Raw genomic sequence first — 15,795 nt, forward strand, 5'->3', positions numbered from 1 at the left:
AATCCAGGGTTACACCAAGATTTGTAACCTGTTGCTTAACAAATGGTTCTGGATCCCCAAGGTTTGGAAGAGGGTTTTGTGAATTACTGTAAGGATTTAATAATATCACCTCTGATTTCATTTTAGCTCAGAAAAGTCATGGCTATCCATGCTTTGGATGGAACATGAGTGATTTAGCTTTATAGGGAGATACATCTGACAGTCATCTGCATAACAGTGACAAGAGATGCTCTGGTTTCTCAAAATTTACCCAAAAGGGAGAAGACACAATGAAAAAAGAAGAGGGCCGAGAATTGAACCCTGAGGAACTCCACAGGAAAGAGGCGCTGAAATGTATGAAAAACATAAAAAGAATGTTCTTTGTTTTTTTTGTTTGTTTTTTTACAAAATTACTATCTTTACACTGCTATACTCTCCTCTCTTCAGCTCACCACAGTTTCTCAATTAGATTTCAGTTTTTCAAAAAGAAAGGGGAATTTTGTTTCTGGTGAACTATGTCTGTGTTAACATGGCCATATTCTGGTATCACTGTCCTAGGTGCAGCCAAGGGCTGAAGGGGGTCTGGTTTGGGGACCAGTGGGTTTTGTCTCTTCTTTTTGCAGACGACGTGGTCCTGCTGGCCCCCTCTAGCCAAGACCTACAGCATGCGCTGAGGTGGTTCATAGCCGAGTGTGAAGCGGCTGGGATGAAGATCACCTCCTCCAAGTCCGAGGCCATGGTTCTCGAACGGAAAAGGGTGGCTTGTCCTCTTCAGGTTGGAGGGGAGTTCCTGCCTGAAGTGGAGGAGTTCAAGTATCTCGGGGTCTTGTTCACGAGTGAGGGAAGAATGGAGCGGGAGATCGACAGACGGATCGGTGCGGCTGCCGCAGTAATGGGGATGCTTTTTTTGTTTTAACTACTATAAAAAATACAGCTTTGTCTATCACAGTTCTGGCTGTTTTAAACTTTTGAATTATTACTCAAACTCTGAATATGGGATATTTTAGGTAGTCTATTTATTTTATAACTATTCCCATCCCTTATAAAAATCAACATGTCTGCCCTACTTGGCATGTCTTTCCCATTCTGTAGAGTTGACAGAAGATATTTGCATATTTTATGTATTTTATAGGAATTGTTAGGGGTGCCAATATTCAGTTAATAACTCACGGTCATGTCTTAATGTGTTTACACTGAATACATTTATTCAAATTCAAGGTTGAATTTTTCTTTTTTACTGTGTGACTTTATGCAACAACAATAAAAGTTTGATTCATTTTTATGCTTTGTACCAGGGATGCCAAATGATGGGTTACTAATTCAAAGTATCGACATCCTGATCAACTAAAAAAAGTAAAGTCTGAATTAAAAAAGGCTGTAGTTAAATTTTTTGGGGGAATTGTAAAGTGTGAACGGTGCTGTTTAAAACCCCTGGTTTAGAGGCTCAGCAGTGACATCATACTGTCCAAGTTCCTGCAAAAATGTTTAAAGTTTCTAGTTTATTTCTCATTCTGATTCTTGTCCCTGCATCTGGGTTGCATCTGCACTATATATCTCCATTGCAATATCTGTGTGCTCAACACTAATACTTGTTATCGGATTGCTTGGTCTTCCAGGTAACATGGGTTCACTCTTACAATATATTCTGCCTTTAAAGGGAGATTCACTGTAGCAGATCTCCACAACTGAAGCTACAATCAAGCTATGATAAAGTAGCAGAAAAAAAAAGACAACATAACTCACCTCTCTTAGATCTTGCAGAAGAAACTCGAGATCGATAGGAAACATGCGAGCCTCCGCTGGAGCTTTTCCGTCTCTGGTATGTCTGAGGCTGTGGGCAATGCACCTGGACTTGTCCTGAATCAATGGAGGTCCCAAAGGTTATGGACCTTAAGGTGTGATTGGAGCCTCTCCTCTCCTCGATCAGCGATGAGGCCGGCTCAAACTCCTCACTTTCCTCTTTGTCTCTTCCCTCCTCCTCAGATTCGCTCCGACTCTGATGAGAGGCTTCTTTCTTCTCTCTGTGGTCGTCCTCGTCCCACAGACCGTGACACTGAGGAGGAGAACGACTGAATGAAGACAAGGTGTGCAGCAGCATAGAAAATAGCATTCAATGTAATTGCACACAAAATTAGCCATTTTTACACTTACAAAAATGGTGTTGAGTGAAATGTTCTGACTACAGGTCTATGGGTCTACAAGAAGATTGAAATGTATCCAATAAGCTGAGAGTTTTGTCAAAGCATAAAATTACTTGAAAATATCAATATAGTCAAATCACAAGCGTAGGTGAAGGAGTCCAGCCGAAATCACTCTATCACTATGTTTAGGAGACTGGCTGCCATAGAAGAGGAGGAGATTATTGTCTTCTGATGTTAGCAGTTGTTATCTCCAAAGAAACATATGCAACTTCTATTAGTTTGGCATCAAAATGGCTTCACCTTATTAAACTGCTGCTTAGGATGTCCAACAGTGTGTAGCAGGTGCCAGGACAGTCTCTGCCTGAGGAGGGTGCTACAGAACAGTGTCACCACCAGTGCAGAGCTTGCTCGAATGGATCGGCATGTACAAAAAGATGAGGACTTTTGAACAACGACCCTGTGTCAACACGTGGAGTAAATAAGGAACTATTTATTCTTCAACATTTATATCACTGCCCAGATCTTTGGCCATGACTGTCTCTCTTTATTTTCACAGTCCTCCTCTTTTTATCCAGCAACCGACTCAAATTTTCCAAGATCTGATTGTCCAAATGGATCCACCCATCCATCCATCGTCAATACCCACTTGTCCTTAGTGTCATTGGGGAGCTGGCACCTGTCTCTTCCCGAGGTACACCCTGGACAGGTCGCCAGTCCATCACAGAGCATGCATACACACTCTCATACCTAAGTGCAATTAAGGAGACCAATTAACCTAGCAGTCATTGTTCTGGGCTGTGGGAAAAAGCTGGAATACCTGGAGGGAACCAGGGGAGAACATGCAAACTCCATGCAGAAAGACCCCAGGCCAGGGTTTAAGCACAGGGCCTTCTTGCTACAAGGCAGCAGTGCTACCAACTGCACCACTATGGACCCAGATATAAACATCTTTATGTAAAATAAATAAATAAATAATGGCTCAACCTTTCAGTTCTTGCTGCAGCACACCCACCCAGTTTTACCACTTGAACCCAAATGTAGTGCGATGTTCTATGTTTTTACAATTAAACCACTTTGGATAACTGGGCTGTCAAACACTTCCATGTCTAATGCAGTTTCACCCGAGTAAAAACACTTCCTTTGTGGCATATATCCATTTGCAGTTTTTGTACCTTCAGGATGGACCTGTGGAAGAACAGAGCCAGCAACTGGACCAAGTCATAGTGGACATATCCATCTTTTTTCTCTACACCAATAATGTTGGGAGGGTGATATGGTTTATTCCTGTCTATCTTGTTCTGGTTGAAGGGGAAGAAGCCAAACTGGAAGAAGTACTTGATGACAATGGTGACCTGGAAGGGAAACAAACAAGTCTATTTAAAGTTCCTTCAGATAAATAGTAAGATATGAAAAGAATACTCCTACTTGATGAGATGATCTAGAAAACTGAAGCATCATAAATATTCTGCCATCACTCCATCTGTGCCTTTACCTCAGTGTAGATGATGGCTGTCATCCAGTAGCGCTTACTGGGCCGTGGCACCGACAGCATGGCCCAGAGGAAGATGGTGATGGGGAGGACCAGGGTGACACAGGAGGCCGACACCAAGTGGTTAATAATGATGACCAGGTAGCAGACGAACTCCGAGTGGGCCACCAGCATGTTGTAGAGGGCGTAGGAGAACTGCAGGATCAGCGGCTGCCTATGGTAGAAATGGTCCGACTGTTCCAACTCCTCGTCATAGAACATCCTGAACACAGAGGGGAACTTGGGTTAAGCTTTTTTGAAATTAAAAAGAAAGATATTAACTCCATCTTCTCTGTTTGGAAAATGAATACTCCAGCCATTATGTTGTTCAGTTTTTAGGACCGGACTTACTTGTTGAGCAGCAGCTCGCTGGCCGTCAGCTCGGTGGTCATGGAGGGCAGCATGATGTCCGACCGGCTGTCTGAGCGGCTGTCGGACGTCATCACCAAGCGCCTCCTCCTGTAAGAGTCACTTTCATCGTCGCTGACCTCCAGGCGGTCAAAGCTCACTGCCTTGCTGTAGCTGGGAGGCACGTCGGCGTCTGATGTTTTTGAGGCGTCTGTGTCGGGGGTGTAGAGTATCACCACCTGACCGTCTGACTGCATGAAGTCCTTCCGTCCTCCTCCGTCATCGCTCTCGCTGATTGAGTCGTTCTCCTGAGTGGAGAGGGCAGGTTCTGCTTTGTCCTGCCTCTCGGAGGGCCCCTCATCAGGGCTCAAGGACTCACAGTGAACACCCTCTCGTTCCTGGTCCTCACGTACCTCCACCCCACCAACTTCCTCAGCCTCATCACCTTCCCGAAGTTCATCATCCTCTTCAACACCTGCCCTCTCCTTCGGTTCTCCTTCACCATACTGCATCTCCTCTGCTTCTTGATCTTGCTCAAGCTGTTGGAATTCCAGCTGCTGCTTGTCTTCTCCTTGATCCTGCTCGTCCTCCACTTCCTCGATGGGGTCTGTGGTGCCTTGTTTGGAGTAGATCATGACGCACTGAGTCGTTTCACTAAGAAGGACAAAAAAACAAATACTATTTATTTTACATCCATTCTTTCCCAGAAAAAAATTGGTTTGTTCTACAGCACAACATATTTTAAGAGAAAAAAATGTATATATCAAAATAATTTTTGATGAACTTGATGAAAACAGTCATGAGATGCAGCCATCATGTTTATGTGAGTGGAATGGGGTCTATAAGAGGCAAAGCACCTGGATATAAAGCTGCTGCCGCTGTCCATGGACGAATTGGGCACGTCCATGCTGTACATCTTCCGCAGGCTGGGTCTGGGACGCTGACTGGTTTTGGGAATGTTCTCTGGCATTGCGTCCATGTCTTCCAGAGTAGACTGACGGGAAAACAGGTTGGTGGCCTCCGTGAGGGCACTGACAGGCAGTGATGGAATGGGATGATGGGTAGCGGCGAGAAGGACAGACAGTGTTGTTTTAAAAAAAAAAAAACTGGAGCGAATCAATTCCATTTAATGAAGCTAAAAGGATTTAATCTATATTTGCCTTTAGATATTACTATTTTATCGGCCAGTGATGTACTATTTTAAAATTTTTCTCACTCAAAACGAATGAAATACGTCAATAAGGACATTATATGTTCAGGTTTCATATTTAACAGAAACAGACCATTAACCCTTACCTAATCTCTTTAGGAATGGGTGTAAATACACAGTTGGTGGTGCTACTACTACAGCTGTTTCTCAATAAGTCAATAAAGGAGGAGGAGTATTAAGGTTTGGTTCATTTGATAGAAATGTACTACATTATATAGTACAGTATATACAAATATACCACTACATATTAGTGTTTTAAGCATACATAAACAGCATTTATTATGATTTAATAATAGTTTCATGGTAAATTGACTTATTCTTATGTGCTTTGCCTTATATCTTAGAAATTAATTAAGTTATAGCATTTTAGCAATATTTTATACTTGTTTTAACTTTGTATCATTTGTTTAACATGTAGCCCACACAACCCTGTACAACACTGAAGTGGAAACAAAATTACTGTCGCTATTGAGTTTAGAGAATCATATGTCAAAAAATGTTAAGAATCTTCCAAGTCTGATCTAAATTTTCCAATTTTATGTCCTTTTACCATACTGTTAAACAATTCAGGAAAGCCAAGATGATGATGTCTTGAACTTTTAAGCTTTTGATAGGTTAAGTCACAACATGCAAGTTACACAGAGGAACATCTGTGGATGAATTTTAAGGCCACACCTCAAACACACCGCTTCCTTGTGTGACATCAAGGAAAAAATCAAATGAGATCGGGGAAGATATCAGGAAGAAAATTGTGGACCTCCACATGTCTGGATCATTCTTAGAGACAATTTGCATTTCCAAAGGCCACAAGGTGCCACATATATCCGTAAAAAAACTGAAAGGCCAATCAGCGAGGATGAAACCATTACACGGACAGCAACATAAAAAGCCAGAATACGGTTTGTAAATGCACTCAGGGACAAATACCTTCATTTTCAAGCAATGACCTTTTGGTCTGAAGAAACTACAATGGAAGTATTTGGCAACAATGATCATTGTTACATTTGGAAGAAAATTTAAGAGAGCATGCAAACCTAAGAAAACAATCCCTGAAGTATGGACGGGGATGGCAGCATCATGGTATATGGATGTTTTTGCTGCAGGAGCGACAGGTGCACTTCACAAAATAGATGGTGTCACGAGGAATGAGGATCACGTGGAAATACTAAAGAAACATCTCTAGAGATCAGCCAGGAAGTTAAAAATTAAACACAAACGGGTTTTCCAAATGGCCACCACTTTACAAAGTTGCTGAAGGACAACAAAGTCAGTGTTTTAAATTTTTGATGAGTGTACATCAAAAATTGCGATTATATTAATTATAAATAAAGAAGTTCAAGATATATTTTGTTCTAAATCCTTTTTTTCACCTGCTGATAAGTAATAATACTATGAGAAAAATTGTTTTATAACATTAAGAAATACTTGCCTTTATGGGCTTTCATATGATATGAAGTATAACTGCAGAATTTAAATTATATATTATAATACATATTATATAAACATAATAATATATTTAAATTCTTAATCTTATATATTACGAAATGTTTAATACTATGTTAACAGTATTAAACTAACTCAGTGACAGTCTGCTGCCTCCTATGTGCACAAAGGAGCGTTATCCTTCCTCCCACCAGCTGCACTTTATAGCCATCAATGCTCCCATCAATAAGTATTTACATCCCTGCTGGCTTTTGCTATTTTTTCATTTCTTGTAAATAGTCTGTTGTTGCCTTTTTTGCTCAATTTTTAAACATTCCTTTTAATGCAAGTATGATATATACAGGTACTTCTCAAAATATTAGCATATTGTGATAAAGTTCATTATTTTCCATAATGTCATGATGAAAATTTAACATTCATATATTTTAGATTCATTGCACACTAACTGAAATATTTCAGGTCTTTTATTGTCTTAATACGGATGATTTTGGCATACAGCTCATGAAAACCCAAAATTCCTATCTCACAAAATTAGCATATTTCATCCGACCAATAAAAGAAAAGTGTTTTTAATACAAAAAACGTCAACCTTCAAATAATCATGTACAGTTATGCACTCAATACTTGGTCGGGAATCCTTTTGCAGAAATGACTGCTTCAATGTGGCGTGGCATGGAGGCAATTAGCCTGTGGCACTGCTGAGGTCTTATGGAGGCCCAGGATGCTTCGATAGCGGCCTTTAGCTCATCCAGAGTGTTGGGTCTTGAGTCTCTCAACGTTCTCTTCACAATATCCCACAGATTCTCTATGGGGTTCAGGTCAGGAGAGTTGGCAGGCCAATTGAGCACAGTGATACCATGGTCAGTAAACCATTTACCAGTGGTTTTGGCACTGTGAGCAGGTGCCAGGTCGTGCTGAAAAATGAAATCTTCATCTCCATAAAGCTTTTCAGCAGATGGAAGCATGAAGTGCTCCAAAATCTCCTGATAGCTAGCTGCATTGACCCTGCCCTTGATAAAACACAGTGGACCAACACCAGCAGCTGACACGGCACCCCAGATCATCACTGACTGTGGGTACTTGACACTGGACCTCTGGCATTTTGGCATTTCCTTCTCCCCAGTCTTCCTCCAGACTCTGGCACCTTGATTTCTGAATGACATGCAGAATTTGCTTTCATCCGAAAAAAGTACTTTGGACCACTGAGCAACAGTCCAGTGCTGCTTCTCTGTAGCCCAGGTCAGGCGCTTCTGCCGCTGTTTCTGCTTCAAAAGTGGCTTGACCTGGGGAATGCGGCACCTGTAGCCCATTTCCTGCACACGCCTGTGCACGGTGGCTCTGGATGTTTCTACTCCAGACTCAGTCCACTGCTTCCGCAGGTCCCCCAAGGTCTGGAATCGGCCCTTCTCCACAATCTTCCTCAGGGTCCGGTCACCTCTTCTCGTTGTGCAGCGTTTTCTGCCACACTTTTTCCTTCCCACAGACTTCCCACTGAGGTGCCTTGATACAGCACTCTGGGAACAGACTATTTGTTCAGAAATTTCTTTCTGTGTCTTACCCTCTTGCTTGAGGGTGTCAATAGTGGCCTTCTGGACAGCAGTCAGGTCGGCAGTCTTACCCATGATTGGGGTTTTGAGTGATGAACCAGGCTGGGAGTTTTAAAGGCCTCAGGAATCTTTTGCAGGTGTTTAGAGTTAACTTGTTGATTCAGATGATTAGGTTCATAGCTCGTTTAGAGACCCTTTTAATGATATGCTAATTTTGTGAGATAGGAATTTGCTCTGAATCTAAAATATATGAATGTTAAATTTTCATCATGACATTATGGAAAATAATGAACTTTATCACAATATGCTAATATTTTGAGAAGGACCTGTATTTTTAAAAAGTACAATGTTGTAAATTATCCCTTACTGTAGAGTCTCTTATTCTGATTATTTCATTGATTTTACTGATTGTTCCATTCTATTCTATTCTTCTAAGAATGTCCAAAACAGCACATGGTCCTAAAACAAATGTAATTTTCAGTAAGGTAAAGTTCATTTTCCACGCATTAAAAATAATATCTCAACTATTTCTTTGTCTTGTGGTATCTATTTAATATAAAAGCAGCGGAAAGTTAAACATGGAGAAGTCTGGAACAGTATTTTTTCCAATGGAATGTATTAATTTATGTGTTTTTTAGAGAATGTGATGAATGAGTAGCTGTTTTTGTGTGATGATGATTCATCCAGCATGGCGCTCTGGGTACCTTGATATGCTGTCTCTGGAGGCCGTAGAGTCCTGGCTCTCCATGGGGTAACCTCTCCGCCTCTTTCGACCCTTTGTGGAGCCAGATATCGACCCATCTTCGCTGAGCTGATCCAGGCTGGCCTGCCTGGAGATGTTCAGTTTCATGGCCTTCTCGTAGTAGACATGGATGCTCTCTCTGGACGGCACATTGCCCTGGCAGGAACAAATTAGGTTTACTCGATAATAATGATAATCATGATTTACATTATGTCCATAGAGGTCTGCAGAAAAATTATTTATTTTGTTTATGCATTTTTTTCACACTTGAATGCATCAGACTGACAAACAAATGTTAATATCAAATATAACCTGAGTAAATGCAAAAAGCTGTTTTTAAATGACTATTTAATTTATTAAGATAAAATACGTGTATACAAACCCACCAGGCCCTGTGTGAAAATATAATTACCCCTCTTGTTAATCAATCACCAGTGATTAACCAAATGTTTTGGTTTAAATTTAATAGACACACCCACATGAATCAAGAAATCACTTACATAGTATTTGCCTGACAACATGCAGTAGGCTAATAGACTTTAAACAGCAATTATTTGTGCCCCAATCTAAAGAAATCCAAGAAAAGCTGAGAAACCAAATAATTCACATCTATCAGTCTGTAAAGGGTTACAAAACCATTTCTAAGCCATGGTCCATGGCTCTGATTGTGAACCACTGTCAGGACCATAGTGAACCTTTACAGGAGTGGATGACCTACCAAAATTACTCCAAAAGCACAAAGACAACTCATCCAGGAGATCATAAAAAAACAGAACAAAATTTAAAGCTCTGTAGGCATCCCTTGTCTCAGCTAAGGTCAGAGTTCATGATTCAACAGTAGAGAGACTGCACAAAGCCCCATCTTACATAGTCCAAAAAATCTATTGACAATCCCCAAGACTTTAACAAAAATATCCTGAGGACTAAAATTCAAAAAAGCGTGGATCCCACTCTGGCATGCATTCAACTCATCATTTCAGAAACATGGTGTCGGAAGTGTGATTGTCTGAGGTTGTTTTGCTGCTGCAGATTTGGACAACTTGACAGAACAATAAATTCAGTGGATGAAAATCTGGCCCAGGTTTGTAACTTAAAAGTTTGATCACATTTGGGATATGTAGCTGGACAATTATCCAAAGCACACCAGCAAGTATACCTCTGAATGGTTAAAAGAACAAGAAAAATTATGTTATTGGAGTGGCCCAGTCAAAGTACGGACAAAAATCTGATTGAGATGCAGTGGCTTGAAAATTCTCCAATGTACTGCAAAAGCTTAATCCCAGTTGTTGCCATCAAAGTTGGCAAATTTTTCCCCTTATAAATGAAATCATAATTTGAAAACTGCTTTTTATATTTTCTCAGATTATTTCTGTGTGGTTTAAACATTTACATCTGACCAAAAAGATGAAGACCTCTGTGAGGTGACATGCTGTCATGGCACTGCGGAAGTTGCACATTAAAATCCAAAGTCAAGATTTTAGATACCTTTTTGACCTCACGTGTCAGCATGCATCGCTCAATACGAAGCACCGTAGATATGTCGATGTACTCCCTGCACATGTCGTTCATCCAGCTGGTGAAGCTCTCGACCGTTGTCTGGAAGAGCACCCAAGTGAACTTTATGATGTTGAAGACCCGCTTGATGATGTTGTCTGCATGAGAAGTGGCAACATAAGCAAGATTTTACAACCATAGCAAAGTTAATGAGACAATGTTGCAGCAAAAGACATCAAAATAAAAAGAAGGGGAGGAGGATTTGGACCAAGAACATTAATTATTTGCTTTCATAAACCATGACTTGGTTGTTGAGAACACATTTTAATTTATCAAGGAAATCTTGTTGTTGGGCTGCACGGTGGTGTCGTTGGTGGCACTGCTGCCTTGCAGCAAGAAGGTCCTGGGTTTGAATCCCAGCCTGGGATCTTTCTGCATGGAGTTTGAATGTTCTCTCCGTACATGCATGTGTTCTCTCCGGGTACTCAAGCTTCCTCCCACAGTCCAAAAACATGACTGTTAGGTTAACTGGTCTCTCTAAATTGCCCTTAGGAATAAGGGCGTGCGCATGGTTGGTCTTGTGTGTCTCTATGTTGCCCTGTGATGGACTGGGGACCTGTCCAGGGTGTACCCTGTCTCTCTAATGACCGCTGGAGATAGGCATAGGCATAGAGTATAGACGATGGATGGAAATATGGTCATGGGGGAAACCCTACCTGGACCAGCAGACTTCTTGTTCTCCTCTCCTTTTTCTTGCCCATCAGAGAGCTCCCCCACCTCTATCGCAACATGACCTGCTAAACAATAAAACTAATCCATCACAATGGCTGGAACAGCAGACAAAATAAATACGTCTCAAGCTTTATCATTCACTGATTATTTAAATATAACTTTTTTAGAAATTACTTATTCAGTCAAAATGTCACTATATTGACCCAAGCAGAAAGGCCCAATCAGGCCTACTAGTGTTACATTTAGGCTCTGACAATACAACTGATAAATGCAATGAGGATTAAACCAGCAGGTGAAAGCACACTTCCATTATTTATTAACATAACAATAAAGGCTTGATAGAGTAGTTGAGGAAATATTATTTTAGCAGAAAATGTGGTTTTAATGCATTAAAATCAAAGAAATACAGACTTAAGGATCCCACTGACTTTCTTACCATCTTTCTTGCTTTTCCTGTTTCTCACTCTCTTTGTGTATTTCTTCCAAAACTTGTGTTTGTCTTTGGCTCGTGCCTTCAAAGCAGCTTTGGGGTCAGCGATCCAGGCCTGGTAAAGAAACTGCAGAACAGAGCAGAGCCGTTTGGTTTCAGTCCAGAGTGTGTGTGTGTGTGTGTGTGTGTGTGTGGGGTGGTAGCCGAGGATGAGCGACAGGGACACAAACACTGGGAGGGAACACTGCCAAACGTTTACTTTAAATCATGACTGCTTGAAACAGCTGAGCCCTTTCTAAACCTACACTAGAAAGGTGCTCCACAGTGCCTCTCACACTTATTGGCATCACTGGTAAATATTTCTAGAAAGCCAGAAAATATATTAATATTTCACTGCAACGCCATAAAAAAACTAAATAATTTAATTGGAGAACACTAATTCAGTTAAAGGAAAGTCCCCCCTTGACAGTAATTATTGGTACCCCTAAGAACTACCATAAAATGCATTTAACCAAACATTTGTTAAATGTTTAAACATGACTTTTTAACTTGGAATTAGATTGTTTTGGATATTTTGATGAGTAATCCATGTTTCCCTGGGGTATAAATATGATGTGCCACTTTTCAAAAGGGGAAAGACAAGAGAACATGACATCCAAGTAAGACAGATATGTGTTGATCTTCAAAACCGATCAGGAAATTCTTTTATTCATACCCAAAGTCGGAGCAATGGAGTTATAACAAACAAGGTTTAACTTATCACTAGTTCATTACTATGAACTGCGAGCAGCATGACAAGGCAGGTAAATAAAACTCCAAAGCTCACGGTTACAAAACTCCAGCAAACAGGTGGTCACCAAGTCTCCATAGTAACTATCTAAATGCCAACTGGATGTTTGGGAGTCATGCTAGGAAAAAGGCTAGTATCCAACCATCACAAATGTAAATGTAGAGTTTACTAAACTCTGCCGGGACTCTCAGTGGAACTGAGGTGGGAAATAAAGGATGAACGTGTGAACAAGCATCCCATGGCCACTCTCAGCTAAGGTGGAGGATCTGTCATGCTGAGGGACTGTTTCTCTTCTAAAGACCCTACAAAACGTAAGTTCATAACATCATGGGATTTCTACATTAAAATCAGTTGCAAACATGAAAAAGACTCATCACTGACTTTTATCCCCTCAATGAATACATTTTTATTCATCGTTTATTTTTCTAATTCTTTTTCATTGTGAAAATATGTAACTGCAGAAAAAGATGAACAAAAACCCTTTTAGGACGTTTCACATCTTTCCCAAGGTTAGCAATAAATGTGGAAGCTTCTGTTTTTAATGAAAATGGTTTAATGTTTTGCTACAAAACAATATTATGCCATGATATATTAAATTAAAGCTCAGGGCTGACTCACTTGCTGAGGAAACCAATTATTTATTAACCCAATATGAGATATTTTTAGCTTAAAATATAATTGATAATGGTTACTGGACTTTTTAGCATCCATATGTCCAACCATCTGAATATTTATATTTTTTCCAGTCTGCTTTCAAACTTACACATGTATTTATGGAGCAAATACAGTTAGCTATGGTTCAGGACATGCAGATTTTATATTCATGAAGTGAAAAATGGTCGACTACGAGCTCTTGCAGCATACATCGTCTTGTACAACAATATCTGACAATTCCACGGAGCAGCAGAGAACAAAAGGCAGCAATAATATTTAACACATGCAAAATACTTCATGCCAAAGTAACAGCATGCAGCCCAACAACATTCCCACTCCTGCTCATATTTGTAGATTTCTTTTAAATGTTTTTGGTCTGTTTCAATAAGGTTTATATCAAATATGAGCTGCAAACATCAGGAGACTGCGATGTTAGCTTCTAAAAGATCTGGTATACGTTCCCCCAGTAAAGCAAGCAGTGTAACGTGAGTATAGTGAGTACCTTTCCTGCCTTGACTACATACTGCAGCACAGTTTTAGGCAGCCTAATGATAGACTTGGGCAAAGCTAGAACAGCTGAGACAAACTTTCCAATCGCTCGCTAAAGGCAGAAGAAAGAGGGACAAGGTTTAGTAGAGTTAGATTGCAGGGTGAAGGGGGACGTTACCTGTGTGAGGAGAGAGTGGAAATTCATGAGTTAAACACATTAAATTGCGCATGATTTATTCAAAATGTGAATCTAAGTATGCAGATACAAAACTTTTGGAAAACAAACCAAAAAAAAAGATGCCAAAAGAAAGGCATGTAATGCAGAAACAGGTCACATGAATGGTGAAATGTGTGTGGAAGTGACACAGGTTTGGAGGTCAGATAAACAGTCTGCAGACTGATGATAAAAAGATGTTTAACCTTTTTGGATTCTTCATTCAAGTGTTATGCTCTGTTTCATATCTTTAAGTGGATATAAAACATCAACAGTGGTAATATCAGCGTAAGATACTATCCTTGCTCTTTTTCTTTTTAAAGAAACATGCCCTATTTTTGTTTTATATTTGATTGCGTCAGTAAATCCTTGAAGAAAGCATATTTTTATCCTAAGAAGTATAATATTGTTTGATTCTAAGTATTCAAATTAGGAAACAGCAGAAATAAAAAATAAGAACTTTAACCCTTCTGTAACCACAGAAATATCGATCCACCTGAAATGCGGACTTCTTTGGCGGCTCTTCGTCTTTTTTGTCCTCCTCCTCCTCTTCCTCCTCACTGTCAGTTTCAAACAAGTAATAATCTCCGCTTCTAACCACTAAGGGGCAGAAGAGAAAATGTTTTTACATGAACTCAGAGGCTGTAATATAGTTTTTTATATCGTAAAACATTAAAATCAGAATCAGAGAGACGTTGGATGGAAACAAGATGTATGAAAGTCAAAACACTCACCATTGCAATATATAACTCAAAAATAACAGATAAAATAACAAATTCTATCTTTCTACTGTGAAACAAACTTATAAATTTACACACGTAAAGTCATTGTGAAAAGAAAGTACACCCCCTTTCAATTCTAAACTTCCATTTATCAGAAATTAATCAATTTCATCTGTTTTTTTTTACCAGATTCTAAAATAATTTAAATCTCACCGCAAGTGTAAATAAAATCGCAACAGATCCCAGACTATCATAAGGAATTTAACAAAGACAAAGAAGCTAAAATGCAAAAGCTGAGTGTGAAAAACTAAGTACACCCTTATGGTTCAATAAACGTTTAGATGGAAAGTAGCAGCCAGGCGTTGCTGATCAGATGCATCAGTGTTAAAGGTCACACAGGTGTGTGCTAACGCAATGCCAATGTGGAAAGACATCAGGAATAATCATAGAGAAGCAACTCTTGCTGCTCATCAGTCTGGGAAGGTTTATAAGCTCATTTTCAAAGTGTAAAATTCCATATCATACAGTAAGGAAAAAATATTTACAAGTGAAAAACATGTAAGAAGGCTGCCAATGTTCTCCATGCAATGCTCAGAGAAATTTCAACAAAACCCAAGGAAGTCCATCACAGGCTGGACTGGCCTCAGTTAGCATGTTAAACGTTAAAGCTCCTGACAGGACAATTAGAAAAGAGACTGAACAATGAGGGTTTACTTGGAAAGGGTGCCAAAAGAAACCCTCTTCTCTCTAAACAGAACATGGCAGCAAATCTAGGTTTGCAAAGTTACAACTGGATGAACCACAAGACTTCAGAACTTTAGATGGATGAGACCAAAGTAGAGCTGTTTGTCCAAAATCTACAGCACAAACAAAAAACATAAATTCAAAAGAAATATACACCTGCACATCTATCACAGACGAAGCTGGGAACCAAACCAACACACAGACATTCATTTAAAGAATGATTAACATCCTAACCAAATATCAGAAGAGGAAAATAGAGGAAATGCTATCTTCAACACATGAGGGAACAGCGAAATAAATAAATATATATATGTATATATATATAGTATTTATGTAGTATTTAACTAATTGTCAAGGATAAATTCGTTGAACTAGAAATGCTGAAAAAAACCAAAGCAAATATGGGCAAATAAATGCATAGATAAAATTGGCAAAAAGACATCTCTCTCAGCTACTCAACTCAGCTAATAAAGTCAAAAAGGTGCAGGAAAATAAAGCAAAATGACAAACTAAACTAAAATGAACAAAAAAATTATCATTTAAAGCTGAAACTCAGATGCAAGACAAATTAAAAACAGAGACTGATAA

The 15,795-nt window shown here is 39.6% G+C and overlaps 1 protein-coding gene across 3 annotated transcripts in view; it reads right to left on the reverse strand.

The window, feature by feature from the left end:
* The window catches only part of LOC124870041 (piezo-type mechanosensitive ion channel component 2), a 147,850-nt gene that overhangs the window by 12,550 nt on the left and 119,505 nt on the right, over window positions 1–15,795 (reverse strand). For 2 of the 3 annotated variants that reach the window (XM_047368463.1, XM_047368461.1), the window contains 10 exons: window positions 14,238–14,341; window positions 11,601–11,721; window positions 11,149–11,229; window positions 10,424–10,590; window positions 8,901–9,094; window positions 4,854–5,027; window positions 4,000–4,650; window positions 3,613–3,871; window positions 3,293–3,472; window positions 1,723–2,032 (listed from right to left, as the gene is read on the reverse strand). In XM_047368463.1, coding sequence (XP_047224419.1) covers window positions 1,723–2,032; window positions 3,293–3,472; window positions 3,613–3,871; window positions 4,000–4,650; window positions 4,854–5,027; window positions 8,901–9,094; window positions 10,424–10,590; window positions 11,149–11,229; window positions 11,601–11,721; window positions 14,238–14,341 — 2,241 coding nt within the window. The remainder of the gene's footprint in view (window positions 1–1,722; window positions 2,033–3,292; window positions 3,473–3,612; window positions 3,872–3,999; window positions 4,651–4,853; window positions 5,028–8,900; window positions 9,095–10,423; window positions 10,591–11,148; window positions 11,230–11,600; window positions 11,722–14,237; window positions 14,342–15,795) is intronic. The other variant, XM_047368462.1, reaches the window with a different exon arrangement.

The sequence above is a fragment of the Girardinichthys multiradiatus genome, chromosome 6 (assembly GCF_021462225.1).
Source record: "Girardinichthys multiradiatus isolate DD_20200921_A chromosome 6, DD_fGirMul_XY1, whole genome shotgun sequence".
Classification (NCBI taxonomy): Eukaryota; Metazoa; Chordata; class Actinopteri; order Cyprinodontiformes; family Goodeidae; genus Girardinichthys; species Girardinichthys multiradiatus.